General features: G+C 40.2%; 1 protein-coding gene across 1 annotated transcript in view; it reads right to left on the bottom strand.

Annotated features, from left to right (window-relative positions):
* Nucleotides 1–15,892, bottom strand: part of lrch1 (leucine-rich repeats and calponin homology (CH) domain containing 1) — a gene marked incomplete in the record, with an annotated part of 100,651 nt that overhangs the window by 19,822 nt on the left and 64,937 nt on the right. Inside the window, 8 exon segments of the mRNA XM_014341275.2 lie at nucleotides 7,485–7,607; nucleotides 9,061–9,133; nucleotides 10,765–10,881; nucleotides 11,615–11,651; nucleotides 12,662–12,736; nucleotides 12,985–13,071; nucleotides 13,405–13,475; nucleotides 14,132–14,241. Coding sequence (XP_014196761.1) covers nucleotides 7,485–7,607; nucleotides 9,061–9,133; nucleotides 10,765–10,881; nucleotides 11,615–11,651; nucleotides 12,662–12,736; nucleotides 12,985–13,071; nucleotides 13,405–13,475; nucleotides 14,132–14,241 — 693 coding nt within the window.

Below are 15,892 nucleotides of genomic sequence, written 5' to 3'. Positions count from 1 at the left end.
GCACTTTTATTTAGCGTGTGTAGGAGGACAGAGTGTGAAACACACTTGGTCTCTTCCTACACACCCACACACATGAAAGGCACACCGCTAAACTCTGAATCATTCACCTCTTCACTGTCCTATTTTCCACACGCATACATCAGCCTCTTACAGCTGAATGAAGCTGAACACTGCCTGTGAATGTGCAGTTCCACTGAGCGACCACAGAAGGGAGCTCCAGGCTTTTCAGTGGGGGTCATCTCATGTTTTGAGGAGGAGAAGATGAGAGGGCTTCAGGGTGTGAATGTTTTCAACAGTTTTACCCACATTTCAACTCTGCACTGTCAACACTGACATTCCTCTGGAACTGAATGAAGCTCTTTGACTAAACCCACTGATCAAGTTGACGTTTTTTTTGAGTTGGTAAAATAATCTACTTGGACCTTGGAGCCTAGTTCCTCTGGTGAAACAGCAGGTGGAGGAGCTGGGGTCCACTAAAGGATAATGGAATATCGTCTTAGTGTGAAAAATCATTTGATTGGCCTGAGCTCTCCGTTTGAGACGAAGAGGAAGGGGAATATGGTGAAGGGCAAACGGTTTTCTCTCACTCGGTTTATATTCTGGGTCACGTCATGCTACAAGCTGCTCAACACTCCCTCCTCTTCATCATCTTCCTCCTCTTCTCTCTAAATATCTCTCTGTCTCTCTGCCATCTGGACATTCTGAGCCTGTAGCATCTTGTTTCTGTGCCTCTTCTCTGAAGGTTTTTTTTTCATGGGGGGGCTTGTTGGCGTTTTCCTCCAAATACCCTCCTGATTTGTAACTGGTAACATAAAAAATTAAACACTATCACAATCTAAGCAGAATTTGGACTACAAACTGCAGCAATACTGACAGAGCATCCCAGGCTGTGTTTACAATAAAAGCAATAAATAAATAATATTAATCAAAGAAGAATAAGTGTGGAACATCTTTCATCATGGTGGCTGCAGCCATCTTTCATAATGTCCACGGCTCCGCTGCTTGTCATTAAGTGGTACAGAGGTGGTCGAGATCCATTTATTATATATAATCATTCACCATAAGTCACCCGGATGCTCTCTGAATCAGCTGACAGAGGGATCCAAACAGTGTGTTGGTTCAGGCTAAAGCTAGTGTGAAAGTGTACAGTAGAAACGTCAGCTCACCAAAGCACACCCATGTTATTGCCCAAGGACCTCAAATTCTCCATGACTGTGGCGGAACAGAGTTTATATTTCCTCCTCTTAGCTCTCACTTTAGCTCCATCTTTTAAACCCTGCCGTCTCCTCCAGGACTACAGGCCTCGGCTTGGGCAGTAGAACTGAGGCCAATTCTCCAATAATGAGAGTGAAATGAGATGAAAAAGACACACGCAGGGTTGACAAGACAAGAATTGAAAGCAAAGGTAACCACATTTTCCAAGGATAAACACAAAAAGCAATGAATATTGACTTTGGATGATTGAATCCTTAAAAAAAACAGCAGGAGCTGATATAACAGGCTGTTACACAGTAACTGCTCACATCTGAAGGGTATCCAATCAGGTTAGTATACTATCAAAGACTGGCTGATTGCCTTTTTGATTACAATTGATTAAACGCTCCTGGCCTTTGATTACATAAACCCGATTCCAAAGAAGATGGGACACTGTACAAAATGTAAATTAAAACAATGCAAATACATGCAAATCTCATAAATCCTGTTATTTATAGCATAACACAGAAAAAATATATTAGCTCAATTTGAATATGATGGCAGCAACAGGTCTCAAAAAAGTTGGGTTTACCGCACTGCAGCATCTCAATTTACATCATATATGTAGTAACATCGTATTTTAGCAACAGTCCATAAAATTTGGGGAACTGAGGAGAGCAGCTGCTGGACTGACTGATACAGGATTGTAGCTGCTAAACAGCTTCTTCTTTGTTGTATTTTACATTTCAGAATGTGTGGAAAGATTGTAACTGGTGAAAGATTCTCCACTATGAAGCCATGCTGCTGTAATACTTGCAGTTTAGCATTGTCTTGCTGAAATATGAAGGACTTTGCTCTAAAACCTGTATATACATTTCTGCTGCTATCGTACCATCAGAGATGCACACCTGTGAACTGACTGCTGATAACAAGTTGGATGGTTCCTCTCCTCTTTAGTTCCACTTTTGATTTGTCTGACCATACAACACTTTTCCATTTTGCCTCAGTCAGTGTAAATGAGATCAGAAGTCATTTTCATATGGATAAAGAGGAAGAAAAAATAATCATTTGCAACAAAACATGTTTTAGTGTAACCTGCAGTAAATTCCATCAAGTAATCCAAATGTCCTTTGATTATTTTTTATGGATTCTGATGGTTTACATAACCATTTTTAAAACTGGCACATAGTTTTTAAAAATGATGGTAGTTACATGTTTAAAAAGACAAGTATTCAAAGACTGATCACACGCAGTCTGTGCATGCATCTGCACTTGAAGTCACTCACACAAGGTGATGATTGGTCACTAATGAGGTCAGGCGCACTGACGATGGGAGCATGATGTCATTCTCCCTGAGGCCTGAACCCATTACGGACCATTAGTCACCATCTTATCACGCTTACACATAAGGGGCTCGTGTAGAAATGTTGTGCTTCAAAAAGAGTTTCAGGAAGCCACTGATAGATAACTAATGATGCTCTCCTTACAACAGCAAACACTGAGAGCGCAGCAGCTCAAAGACGTGAGTCAGATAGCTTACAGTGTGAAAGTTAGCATCAACAGACCGAATCACTGTACTTTTAAGTTCAGCATCAGTACACTCGAAAAGTTTTTTATATAGCGAGGGCACAAAAGGGAAACACATGTAAAATGTTACAAGAGTGAAATGAAAATGAGTCAGACTTAAAAACTGAAAGTGGTGAGAAAGTGAAGTTTAAAGAGTCTCTGAGGGTTAGTAACAGATTTGTGAACATTCAAGAGTTATTACAGCGAGTGTGTGAACAGCTCACAGCTAAGAGTCGCCGCGATATATCAGAGCCTTTTATGGACCAAACGACTAAAATGCAGCTCTCTTCTGGGCCGCACAAAAATAACTTCTAGCTCTGTGAGCACCTTCCTCGACACACTGCATTTTCACATCCCCTTTAACCCAATCTTAAACATTACAGCTAAATGACCCAGCCAAACTTGACTGTTAATCCAAGTGTGAACCCTGTCCTAAAGTCACAACCAGGCAAAACATGTCCACACTTTGTGGTCTACAGTTGAAACTGGTGCTGATGAAGATAAATAAAATATGACACGGCTGTGATCCATCTACTATCTTGGACTCTATTCCAGTGGAAGTAGGATACCCCTTTAGGGACCATTATCTGACGCTTAAAATATAGGAACCGAAAATAGACGCACACGAAAGCCAGACTCATTGATACTTCATACATGCGCAGACGCATACATCTCCAATTGTATGTGTGTGTGTATCAGACTTTCCTAATACGGTCTCTGATGCTGCAAGCCATGTGGTGGTTAGACTTAAGACATTTTAACTCACAACACATGCAGGCAGTGTCACGACAAAGCCGACACAAAACAGAACTGTTTCTTCTGGAGTGAAGTATGAGAACAGAAGTGAAAACAAATGCTGGGATTCTTTGTATTAACGCATTAAAAAAACCCTAATAATAACATTTTTTTCATTTTGCTCAAGTGCAAGAAGGACAACTTCAGTAAGATGTAAGGTCCACCAGTAACAGGTTTACTCAGTGTGCCCAGCTCAGTGCATATGCAGCAGAGCAGACAACTTTGCCAAGATACACTATATTATACACTACAGTGCAAGAACTTACACTCACCCATTCAAACCACTGAATTTAGGCGTTCCAATCACTTCCATGGCCAAAAAGTCTGCCCTGACCATCATGGACTTTCCTCCACAAAAATCAACCTCATTCAGCATTTATGAAAGCACTTGAGGACTGGGGAAGCTATGTATGACTGACAAGAAGCTCTTTTGAACACTGCCAGATCAAACTCAGTCCAGCAAACACGCATGTTCAGGCAAACAGTGGGTACCTGTGAGTGAACTGCGCGGTTGTGCACATTGCGTAATCTCACATTTCTCCCATGTGGGCAAATTTCCCCCCAGGTTAGCCACCTGTGGATCACATGTGGTTCCTGCACTGTGGAGCCAAAGGTGTCAGACTACTAGACCCCAGTTTGTAAGGCACTGGGGTTTTCCTTTGAATCAGCAAGCTGCATTTGATGATTCTCAGTCATTAGAACACACTCACTTTAGGGCTGCCACAAACAATTGTTTTGATAGTCGACTAGTCACCGATTATTTTTGCGATTAGTCGACTAATCAGATCATGCATCCATTGAACGTAAAACGTACAGCTTATTGCACCAGCAGCATCTGCTCTTATATAACTATCATTAGCTTACAGCTTTAAGTGTTTAAGGTATGTGCTAACTAAAAATAAAGACAAGATGATAGTTTATTAAATTTTAATGAAATGTGCAGATTGTTTCGGTGAAGTTTAAACCGATTTACTCAGGAACAAATAAAATACTGAAAAAAGCCAAACAATAACATTTTTGAGTTATCTAAGTGACTTGTATATCATGTTTAACCTGAGTAGCGAAAGACGGCGGTGGGTTTGAAAACGATTTTCCCAGAGTCCGGTGTTCTCACGGCTCTAGTGAGCCTAGCCCCCAGCTAGCTATCGAGCTAGTGGGTAACAGACGTCTCCGAAAACGTCGGAGCGCTTTTGAAAATATGTGGTGTCCTGATAAACTGAGCAGATATTTGCGGTTTACACAGCTACATTCTCGCCTGAAAATATGTCAAACGTCTATTTTGTGGCCCAGAAAGAATAATAAGAGTAATATTAAAACTAACTAGCTGCCGCCATTGTTGGAAACTGAGCAGGGCCGTGATGGGCCACGCTATGAATTCTGGGACACAGTCTTCTTCTTCGGGGTTTAATGGCAGCTGGCATCCTTGTACATGCAGTGCTGCCATCTTCTGTTTCAGTCCATTATTACACTCTTAAATCCTACTACGGTACTTATTCCTGCGTCTTTTGGGATCTTACAAAGCTTCAAACGATGCGTCGACTATTAAATTAGTCATCGACGATTTTGATAGTCGACGTAATCGTAACTAGTCGACTAATCGTGGCAGCCCTACCTCACTTATATAGAAGCAACAAAACACTTGGTTTGTTACAATAGCTATTTTCTTAGAAATGTAAATTTCAGACCTTCTAGATCTTCTACACAAGCCAACTGCAGTCGCACGCACAAATCATGGCATCAGCTCTAACTTCTACCACGTGCGCCTGCTAGTCCACAGCCACCACACACACACGGGAACAGCTGGAGATGAAAGCAGAGTGCGGTGAAGCTCGTCTTTGATCACAGTCTGCTGTTTCGACACACAAACGTATGCACGCGCGCGTGCATGCAGAGCAGCTAATCTGAAACACCCTAACATGTGGTCTGAGGCAAAGAAACACACAGTGGCAGTGGACGAGAGAAATTAAGAGAAAGCTGTGACAGAATTTCAAAGGAAAGGAAGCTGCTGTCCCCATTCGCACCAACGAGAGGAGCCAGTGAGTCGCAGCTTGATGAGATGACAATAAAGTTTCTTAAAACCACAGGTGAACACAAACTCAGACCCTCTGTGTCAAAAGGTTGTCCAAAACGCTGTCGTCAAGATTAAAAAATGAATAAAATTTAAAAAAAAAACTCAGCTTCACCTTAAATCTCAGTGTTTGCAGTTTAAATGTCTGCATGTTCAGATGCCTGCTGACAGCCCAACACCACATCATCAGACATTACTGCTTGTTCTTTAACTGAGGAGGAAAAGTGAAGGAGGCCACAGCTCCTTTACTCCTTTTTTCTTTCACAATCGCCACTCAGGCTAACTCTAAAAGATTGTAAAAATTATTTGTGACATATTTCTGCAGGTACAACAGGCAAATTCTTTTTTTGAGGTACTGTGCTCAACAAATTTATCAGACCACACAAATATTTGAGAAAGAACAAATCAAAAACTTGTTTAAAACTAATAAATATATTGTCAGTTATTTGCCAAATAGCTGAGACTTTTTTCCCCAAAATTTGAGCTGGTACACTGGACTGAGAAGCGAGAACTACAGGAAGCAACATTAAGGGGGGTACACAGTTCCACAGTGAGAGTTGCTATGCCAACAGCTACAGAGAGTGGTGGAGGCAGCAGAGAACGTCGCTGGCAAGCGCCTCCCTGCCACTAAGGACAACGTAAGACTCAGAGCATTATCAAGGATCACAGCTAGATTGAGAACAATCTGTTCCGAGATTTCCTTCATCAAAAATAAAAAACCATACCCGATCTCTCATTCAACACCATTGTCTTCATGCCTGGATGGCTTCCACAGCACAGCCGCTGTTTTTCAATATCTCTCTGCAACCTGCGATGCGCCTCCTCGATAGCCTCCAGTGTGCTAAAACGGTCACCCTTATATTATTGCACTAAAAGCTCAGTGGGGAAAACATTTTGGTTTGAAATAAAAATAAAAATGTAAAAAGCACAACTTGGAAAAGAAAAACAGTACAGAAAAATATCCTGGAATTCCCTTTAGTTTTAGTCTTTTTTGTCAGCACAACCAGGCTGTGAATGGTTAGCATGTCATGACTGGGACTAAAGGACCTTCACATGTGTATCAATAATGCTTATTCTGACAGATATAAAGCCTTGTTACAACTAAAACTGAACCTAACAAAACTAAACTAAAAGAAAACCTAAAATTGAAAAAGGTAATGAAAAATACAAAACTATAGCAACGCTGTTCAGATGGAGAGAAGCTGATGTGTGCACTCATGGCTGTGAAAGTTTGAAGGCTGTGGTGAAGTCAGAGTTGACAGTTATATAGTCATAATGGGGTTTCCATGGAGAGACAGAACAAGAGCAACTGTGCTGGAAATGGTTCCTTTACATGCACTGGAGGTGACTGCAAGAGGAGATCGCCCAAATTCAAATCGGGTTGGTTTTTCATTTTTAATGGCTCTGTTCCTGGAACTCTGAAATTAAACCTGGTATAGATCAGTAATTCCCAATGATATAACCTTAATTAATTAGTTAATTAATTAATTAGCAATCCTCTTTGCTTATCCTTTTCAGGACGGGGGGCGATGACAGCTGTCTTAGCAATGACTCGGAAAACCAATTCTGATACGCTCACTTTTTGTGAGTGCTGCTGGTGTTAAATAAAATGATATGATATGACATAGGATGGTAAACAAGTTGTGGACTAATGAACAGAAAAACAACAGACAAAAGACTAAATTCAAAATGTTTTTTTGTTTTTTAAAACACATTTAAAGACCACCTTTAAAGTTAAAAACCAGTAATGACAGGCTTTTCTGGCTTTGAAGAGAAAACGGTCCCTACCCAGGGTTTGTCAGCAGACAGCTCAGCCCAGATGTGTGTCATCTGGCCAATTAGCAGATAAAGCGGAACCTACCCCGGTTGTGATTGCCTCCGTCGTCATGGCTACGAGGTGTATCTCTATGGAGGGGCGAGGCCTGTGGGAGGAGGGAGGGGTCGAGACAGGAAGGCGGGGGCGAGCAGGGCAGCGAGGGTGGAGCTACAACCAGGCGGGTGGGAAGTGGGAAGTGTTCAGAGACGCAGGAGGTGGGGGGTGTGTGTAGTGCAAGGAAGGTAGTTGGAGGAGGTGGTGGTGGTAGGGTGAGCATCAAGGTAAACCAAGTACAGCAAGGCAAAGTTCATTCCACGAAAAACACACCCCGAAAAACAGCAAAAATCACCAGGAGAAAGTGTGAATTAGTTTTCAGGAATCAATGAAGCAGGTATTGATTCAAAAATGCAGGCAGGTCAGATTAAATGAGTGTTTATGTGATTTTTAACATCAAAGGTCATGCAGGAGAAATGAAAGTGCCACAAAAAAAGGCAAAAAACAAACAAGTAAATCAGAAAAGGTAAAAAAGGTGAAGCAAAGAAACAGAATGAGATGACAAGACACAAAACAAAACAGCACAAAACAAAATAAAGATTAGTGGCATTTCACATTACAAATCACTCTCACATGCTGTTAGCATCATGTTAGCTTCATTAGCGGTTAGCATCATTTCACACTGGTAACAGCAAACAAAAGCTGGATGGTTGCCAACTATAATAAAGCATGGGCAGAAGCTTTCTATCATTCTGCAAATAAAGCTGATGAGCAGGGGCCACAAGCTGCCACAACATGACTGCTGCTGCTTCGCTTTAAGCTAATGACTAAGTTCAGGGTTTCCAGCGGTGTATCTGATATGCCTGTGTTGGTGTTGTTCAATACTGTTTGTCCAGGATCAACTGACCAGTCACATTGTTATGATGTCATAGCATTGCAATGTTCGGAAAAAAATGCCTTAGTTTGTATAAAACTCTGTATAAGATTCTGGAACAAATGGTAAGCATTTCAAGTTGTTAATTTATACAAAATAATAAATATATTACCAAATTAGGTTTGCTGTTAGTCAAATTTAGGTATACATGTTGGTTTGTGAGCAAGAGTTTTTCAAAGCATTAGCTGAACGCTCAAACAATGTCAGTTTTAATGTTTATCCTGGACCAACATTATTATGATGACGTTTCCAGCAGTGTATTAAAGCTGACACCCTTTTAGGGCCTTAGAAGAAAAATAATTAAGTGTGTTTGCTTTTTCACCCACCTGTAGAAAGTTTTGCTTTTAGGGTTTTTAAAGCCATATAAAGCCATGTAAAAGAAAGACAATTTCCTACACTCTTGTTTAACCAATATGGATTATATCAATTAGAATGTTGAGCTCTAGGCTAAGCTTAAATTAAAACTACATAAGCTACAAACTGTATGACTAGAGCAACAGAGCTCATGTCAAAATCAGGTGTTCATCATACACTCAGACTGTGCATTTTTTTTCAGCGACCAGCATAGTAAATGCCATTAAATTATCACAGTGTGGTAACTGAAAGTATACTCTGTCCAGAAAAAAACCCCAATTTGTTAACCTGTACATCTGGTACTCCAGTTAACCTGGTCCACTATCTCAGCTGACTCACCCGAACGAGGTTTCAGTCCAAAGGGTGGGCTGGAGAAGGATGGAGGTCCGCTCACTGGAGATCTGTCATTTCGCTACAACAACAGAAATGGAAACAAAAATTAAAGTCAGTCCTATTTTAGTCAATTTAATGAAAAAATGCTGGACAATCTTGATCCTGTGCTTTATGTGCAGTTTTCAATGACACAGACTTATGAATGACTCCACAGAGAGAGATAAAGTACACAGAAACACATTCACTCCTGTGATGAACCTGTGCAGACTAACAGGAGCTCAGTGGCCTAAAATTGAACTCAGAACAACACTCCACTCAGTTCCTGCTTCCTCTACCTTCAACCATCACTCAACTCATATGGTGAGCAGAAACACAGATACAGCAGACTAGCTTAGTGTCAGCACCAACGCTCCAGAGGTGTGTAATTCAACAAAATTGAAGAGGTACATATTCTTTTCCAAAGACTGTTTTATTTTTATTTGAAAAAAAAAATAAATCCTACGGTCTTTCATATTATCACCTGGTAATAACATCTGATCTGAATTTGCATTTCTTATGTGAACAATAGCAGTTTAAAATATATGCAGAACACACTGCAATATATATCTTCTTTGATTTCCATTTGTTCTAAATACAGTGCTGCTTACAGCCCTGTACAAAGAGTGATGACCATCAAAGCAGAAACCCACTGCACTCATAGTGTCACAGATTTGCTATTGTACACATTAAGTTAGCTAGCTAAACACAAGAAAAAATGTTAACATAATGGAGAAAACAAAGAACAATTAATTGTGACAAAACAGGATGACATTTTAGACAACATCCATAAGTTTTGCAAATGTAAACAGACCTTGCCCAAAACACCCCATGTAACATAAACTTAATGGTACATTCAATTCAGTGTCTTTCATACAGAAACCTATCATTCCTAATCTAATTTGAGGAAATAGGGAATGTTTTACAACAGAAATATATTCAATATATTCAATTTTTCAATTGAATTCAATTTAATTTTTTTATTTGTAACCATTGTCAAATTACAACAACGGCTGCCTCAAGGCACTTTATGGTAAAGACCCTACAATAATAGAAAGAAAAAGGAAAAAAGCAATAGAAAGACAAATTCTGGTATTACTGTTTTAAGCATTGGATGTTTTAACCGATGCTTTAACCCAGAAATAAATAGAGGTAGTACAGAAATATAAAAAAACAAAGTTTTGGTGTTAATCCAATAAATAGTAAACATCATAATATATAGTTCATGAAATTACAAAAATAACCCTGAAACAGTGTTAATTATAAAACAAACAAAACACAGAGACCTCAAGTCACACAGCCACTTCAGCAGATGAATGTTGCACACTAACATGGGAGAGAGAAAACACCAGCCACTTGTTTTTCTACTGTCCACTACAAAGGCTTTCAGTAAACCCACCTTCAGTTTAGCCAGTTAGTAATTTCCCAAGAAAGCCTGTGAGTAACTGGTGAAAGATTGAGACTCGCATGTAGCAACAGAGAAACATGTACCCTCTCTGTTCACATGTGGATCAGGCTGCTGGATGAAATGCGACACGTGAAAAGCTCAGAGAGGTGTGATCGGCAGCTAACACAGCAAACAGACACACGACCGTTGGATCACTGCGAAGCACGACCGTAGACAGCTCACTCGGAGGACAGAGACTACATCCAGAGGTCTGGTGCTACGTTTACCTTGATCGACATATGCCACTCATACTCCCGACACGCAAGCTGGGCTTCAAACCTGGCCTTTTCTAGAATCATCTGTCTCTTCTTCTGGAACTCACAGCCACCTTCATCCATGTGCTGCTACAGGACGCATCAAAGGTTTCAGCTGTAAGTATTTTCTGTTACTAGCATACCTACAGGTTTTACTTATCTAGGAACGCACAACACTTTTCCACCTGCTGAGCTCCACCAGTTGAGGATAGTCATTAATAAATTTTTTAGATAAGAGAGGTGTCTTTGCAAACTGGACCACCTAGTGGTAGTGGATAGGACTTGAAATACTATAAGAAAAGGCCAGAAAAAGGTTTCTTCATTTCTAGTCTCTCTCTCTATATATCACATATTATACCATAATTATGCCTTAAGTATATTAGGGGGTCTTTAGCCCTCTAAATGACCCTACATGTTCTGCTTGGATGGCTCAGGGATCATGAAGGAAAAATGAAGGAGAGTTTGAACATTATTTGGCTGCAAGTACCAATTCTTTCCTCTAAAATGTTTATACCAAAATAACATTTTCATCTGTTGAAACTTCCTCTGGTGCTTTTGTCAAAGAGAAGAGCCACCAGGCATTTCCCGAAAGTTCTCATTAATAAAAATCACTGCCACCTGCTGACCCAGAAATCCAACAAAAAGCTCAAAATCCAAGTTTTACCAGAACTCTTCAGACACAGTGAATGTTGCTATTTTATTATAAATTACTGGCCAACAAACTGGAGTTTGAACAAACCTGGAAGTCCTTCCAGAAACTAAGAAACATGTATGCCATGTATGTGTGTTAGAGCTAAAGAGCTCTAACGAGCTCATACTGTACCTTTGGTGATGTGGCGCCGTCATCACTGTCCTGCCCGCTAAGGAGAAAAAAAAAGGAAAATAAGGGCAAGTGATCTACTTTACCATGACCCTACATAAAACAGTGTACAGAATCAGAACTACATTTATCTTCAGGAACGACCATATTGGCCCAAATACAAGAAAAGACATTTATTTTATGTTTTTCAGAATTTAGGTTTAGAAGCATCTTAGGAACAAGATGGCATTGAACTGTCTTCTACAAAGATGCATGATGAATTCTTTGTAATAGCCATTTTTTCAGCCCATTTACAGCAAAGGACTACAGATGAAAAGTAGCCTTTTTTGCTAATTCTGCCATTTTAAGATTAATATGTTCACTAATATACACTGTTCCTTTTAAATGAATGAATTCAATTCAAACTCAAAATTGTGAGACAGTTGGTCCTGTTTAATTAGCCCAGTTCAACTTCCAGGACTTTCTGATCATGTCTAGAATATTTACTTACACAAATTGAGGCTATCGATTGAACGTTAATAAAATGATAGCTGTCACTGACTGTGGGCTGACAGAGAAGATGATACAGAGTAATCAAGTCTGACATACAAGACACAGTGATGGATTTTTTGTTGTGTTCATACACCACTCTTCACTCAATCATTACTCATCATTAATGTGTTGCTCTCCTCCACAGTGTGTCTTGGTCCCATCTCCCTCCCCTCACCCAATGGCTCCCCTCCCTGAGCCTGGTTCTGCCGGAGGTTTGCTTCCTGTTTATATCAAAGCCCTTTCTCATAGGGGGTCATCTGTTGTTTGGCGTTTTCTCTGTTTTGTCGTAGGATTTCCACCTTATAAAATAAAGCACCTAGAGGCAGCTGTTGTTGTGATTTGCTGCTATATAAATAAAACCGAACTGAATTAAATAGAGGTAGAATGCTTTCGGAGCTAAAAAAAAAAAAAAAAAGAGATTTTTAACACAAAAACATTTCTCCCCTCAGTCCATCAGGCCAAAACCTTTTCCACAGTCATAATACAAGTAGTCGTAAACGCAGATTCATGGAATCTTACTTCAGTGACTCGTCCACTGTGACCATCTCCACTGGATAGAGCTGGACTCCAGACAAATCTTCCTCTGTGTTCACCCTGATGCACAAAACACAATAGTAATGCCACAGAGTGCTGGCTTACAAATGAGAAAAACAAACTAAAAACAAAAACATGACTTCAGTCAAGTTTAATTCTCTCATAGTTTAAGTAAGTTCAGCAGTGGTAACATAGTGCTGCAGATATGAATTATTACTCAGCAAAGGGAAACAGACTATGGATACTCTTATAGACTCACTGTGGTGTCACTTAGCTCTAACTAACACTCAGCTGTTGGTGTTTTTCACCTGCTGGGGTCCTGCAGCAGTTCCACAGCCTCTTTTAGCTGGTTGATCATGTCGATGTGGAGCTCTGTGCCCCCTGTGACTTTTGACCTGCAGCCACAAAGATAGAAATGAGAGTCATGTATATGTACAGTGTATTTACACGGGTGATGATGGTGCCATATCATAAAATCACAGCTGGCAAAATTCCTCAGAGGATACTTGTAGATTCTAAATTGTCATCAATCAACAGAAAGAAACACAAAAAAATCACTACTGATTTTGAATGATGCTGCAAAAAGATACTGAATAACCTGTGCTAATAAAAGTAGAAGAAAAATATCTAATTATGACATACAATACAATAATCTACCAATAAATGAGGAGAAACTAAACGTGAGTCATAAAGTGGAAATCGAAACGACACTATGCTCACGAACTTACGTTTGTTGTGTTGACCAGTGAGAGTCTTCTTCTATCCTGAGGGGCTCGTCGAAGTCTGCTGCAGTCCTACCCTGCAAAGACAAGCGTACGCAAATCAGCAACAGCTGCAGAAATCACATGATCCACAGTCCGGCTCAGAGACGTTACCACTTTCTCCTCCGTACAATTAGAAAACAGAGTCCTTTTTCTTCATCCATTCCTTCCATTCTTTATGCTTTTCTTGTTTCTTACTCTTTTCTAACAGCAAGTCTTTATTCTGCAATTTGACTGTAGAGTACTTTGGTATACAGAGGAGTTCACGGCCAATTCAATGACTAGAACCAACTGGAGAATAACATCGGCAGAGGTAAAAACTGAGTTTTGATGATGTGAAACCCGTTTGTACTTTTAACTTGGAATAAGCTAAAAAAGGTGGATGAACTCCAATACTAAGTAGAGCTGGCTCTCTTCATGACAATTCAAGCAAAACTTTTAAGTCTAAAAGGAATTTTAATTGAGATTAACATAAAGTGACAGTTTATGCTGCAGGCTCCATTTAAACAAACCGCATGAGCCTAAAACGACAGGCAGCGTAACTAATGCTGGAATAAAGTAACCCAGTGAACATAATAGTTTTACATAACCTCAATCAGAGGGAGGCATTATGCATGAAGTGAACCATTTACTGCATCAATTTTTAACTGAAGCACTCAGAGGTGTGCAGACGCAACACAACACGAGCTCTTGCCTTGATGTAGTTGATGAAGCGAGTGCTGAGAGAAGAGTCTCTGTTCTGGTCTCTCAGGGCTTCCGTAGGGCTCTCCTCAATCAGCTGCACCGAGTCAGAGTTTGGGTCTGCTGAAATGAAGGAAACATGAACTCTCAGTTTTAAGCTGAAGTGTAGGGTGTAGAATTCTGCACCACAGGTTTGATAGAATATGAAAAATATGGGCACAAAAGCACAACTCCCATGAAAGTGAACCCACGAAGGATTATAATTACCTGCATAACCAAAGTTTTAAAGGGACTTGTAAACGTCACAGCTCCATCAAGTTTAGGCAGTCATGCGTAACGCAGCACAGTTTTTGTCTATGTGTTTACACTCATTCAAACAGATTCACTTTTTAAAAATATCAAAGTTATTATCAATGTGCAAGAAATAAAACACAGATACAAATACAGTCTGATCACAGCTCACCAGTCACAACTAGCTAGACACTAAATGGAGGAAATAAGCAGAACTGAAGAATCCTGAAAAAAATTATGGCAAAAATTTGGCACCAAGCCTCAAACAGCCAATCAACAGCTGAAACATATTTATGAGTGTCAGCAGGCACACCTCCGTCACATAAACTGGCACAGAACGTGTTCAGTCCTATGGTGGGATGAGCAGATGATTGGATTGAGATGCAGTGAAACTGTGTGCATGCACTACAGAAGTATAAATTGAGGAAAAAGAAAGCTACTTTAATCTTGTTTGGGGACAAAGCCGCCAAACCTTTGAACCACTACTTCAAGTTATGGCTGTCTCTCCTTGCACTTAGACAAGGATTTCAAAAGAACTGTCCAAATATCTGCCTGGAGCCGTTGCCAAGACAGATGTCGAGTGGCAGAATGTGCAGGAGAAGTGATTGGAGGAAAGCAGGTCAGGTGCGTGAGTCAGCCCTTAAGTCAGCTCTTAAAACCTTTGAGAATTCTTTCCCTAATTTTTTGTGTTTGTTTAAATTTCATTCATTTTCTAAACTTTTCACAAGAAAATTGGCGATAAATAATAAAAACCACAGCAGGAGCTTGCTGCAACACATTTGTCAAATATATAATATGTAAAACATCTTTGTGACGCCAGGATTAAGGATTTGTTTGGAAATATAAATAGCCTCTTTTCACTCATCTCAGTTCAGTAAATGTGACCCTCCATCAGCTCTAACCTAATTAAGGCTGATTGAAGTCTATTTAAACTGTGTCAGGGGAGCTGCTGCTGTTCTTTAATAGAGTTCAACAGCCCAGATACTTTTACACACACAGCTGACAGGTTAGAAAAGCAAAACTACTAAACCCTCAGTTTGTACACTGCTGAACCACATGGCAGGGCTCGTACGGGATCTTCTGACTTGTAGATGGTGCTGAGCACTGCTTCATGCTGCATGACCAAATCCAGCAGTAGATAAATAATAATAATTGTGCAAGTCTGTTGATTACTTCACTCTTTCCTCTTTTCCATAATCATTGACTGAATCACTCAATGTGCATTCTCTAATTGGTTATGCTTTTTTCTCAACGGAGTCAAGTCCAGATGATGTTTATGCTCCCAAAGCATGAGTAATAAGGGCGCACGTGCACACACTATTCATTCACATGAATCCGGGCTGTCCAGAGAGTTTAACCAGGTGACAATAGATAGCATAATACAGTTTGTCTATCATCGCCACATGCTGGCCACTCTGTGTGTGTGTGTGTGTGTGTGTGTGTGTGTGCGTGTGTGTGTGTGTGTGTAAATGTTTTGGGACCC

This window comes from Haplochromis burtoni, unplaced genomic scaffold (assembly GCF_018398535.1).
Source record: "Haplochromis burtoni strain Fernald_Lab_line unplaced genomic scaffold, NCSU_Asbu1 Contig_467, whole genome shotgun sequence".
NCBI lineage: Eukaryota > Metazoa > Chordata > Actinopteri > Cichliformes > Cichlidae > Haplochromis > Haplochromis burtoni.
Note: the sequence above shows the minus strand (reverse complement) of the source record. Positions and strands in the feature narration are given on the sequence as shown.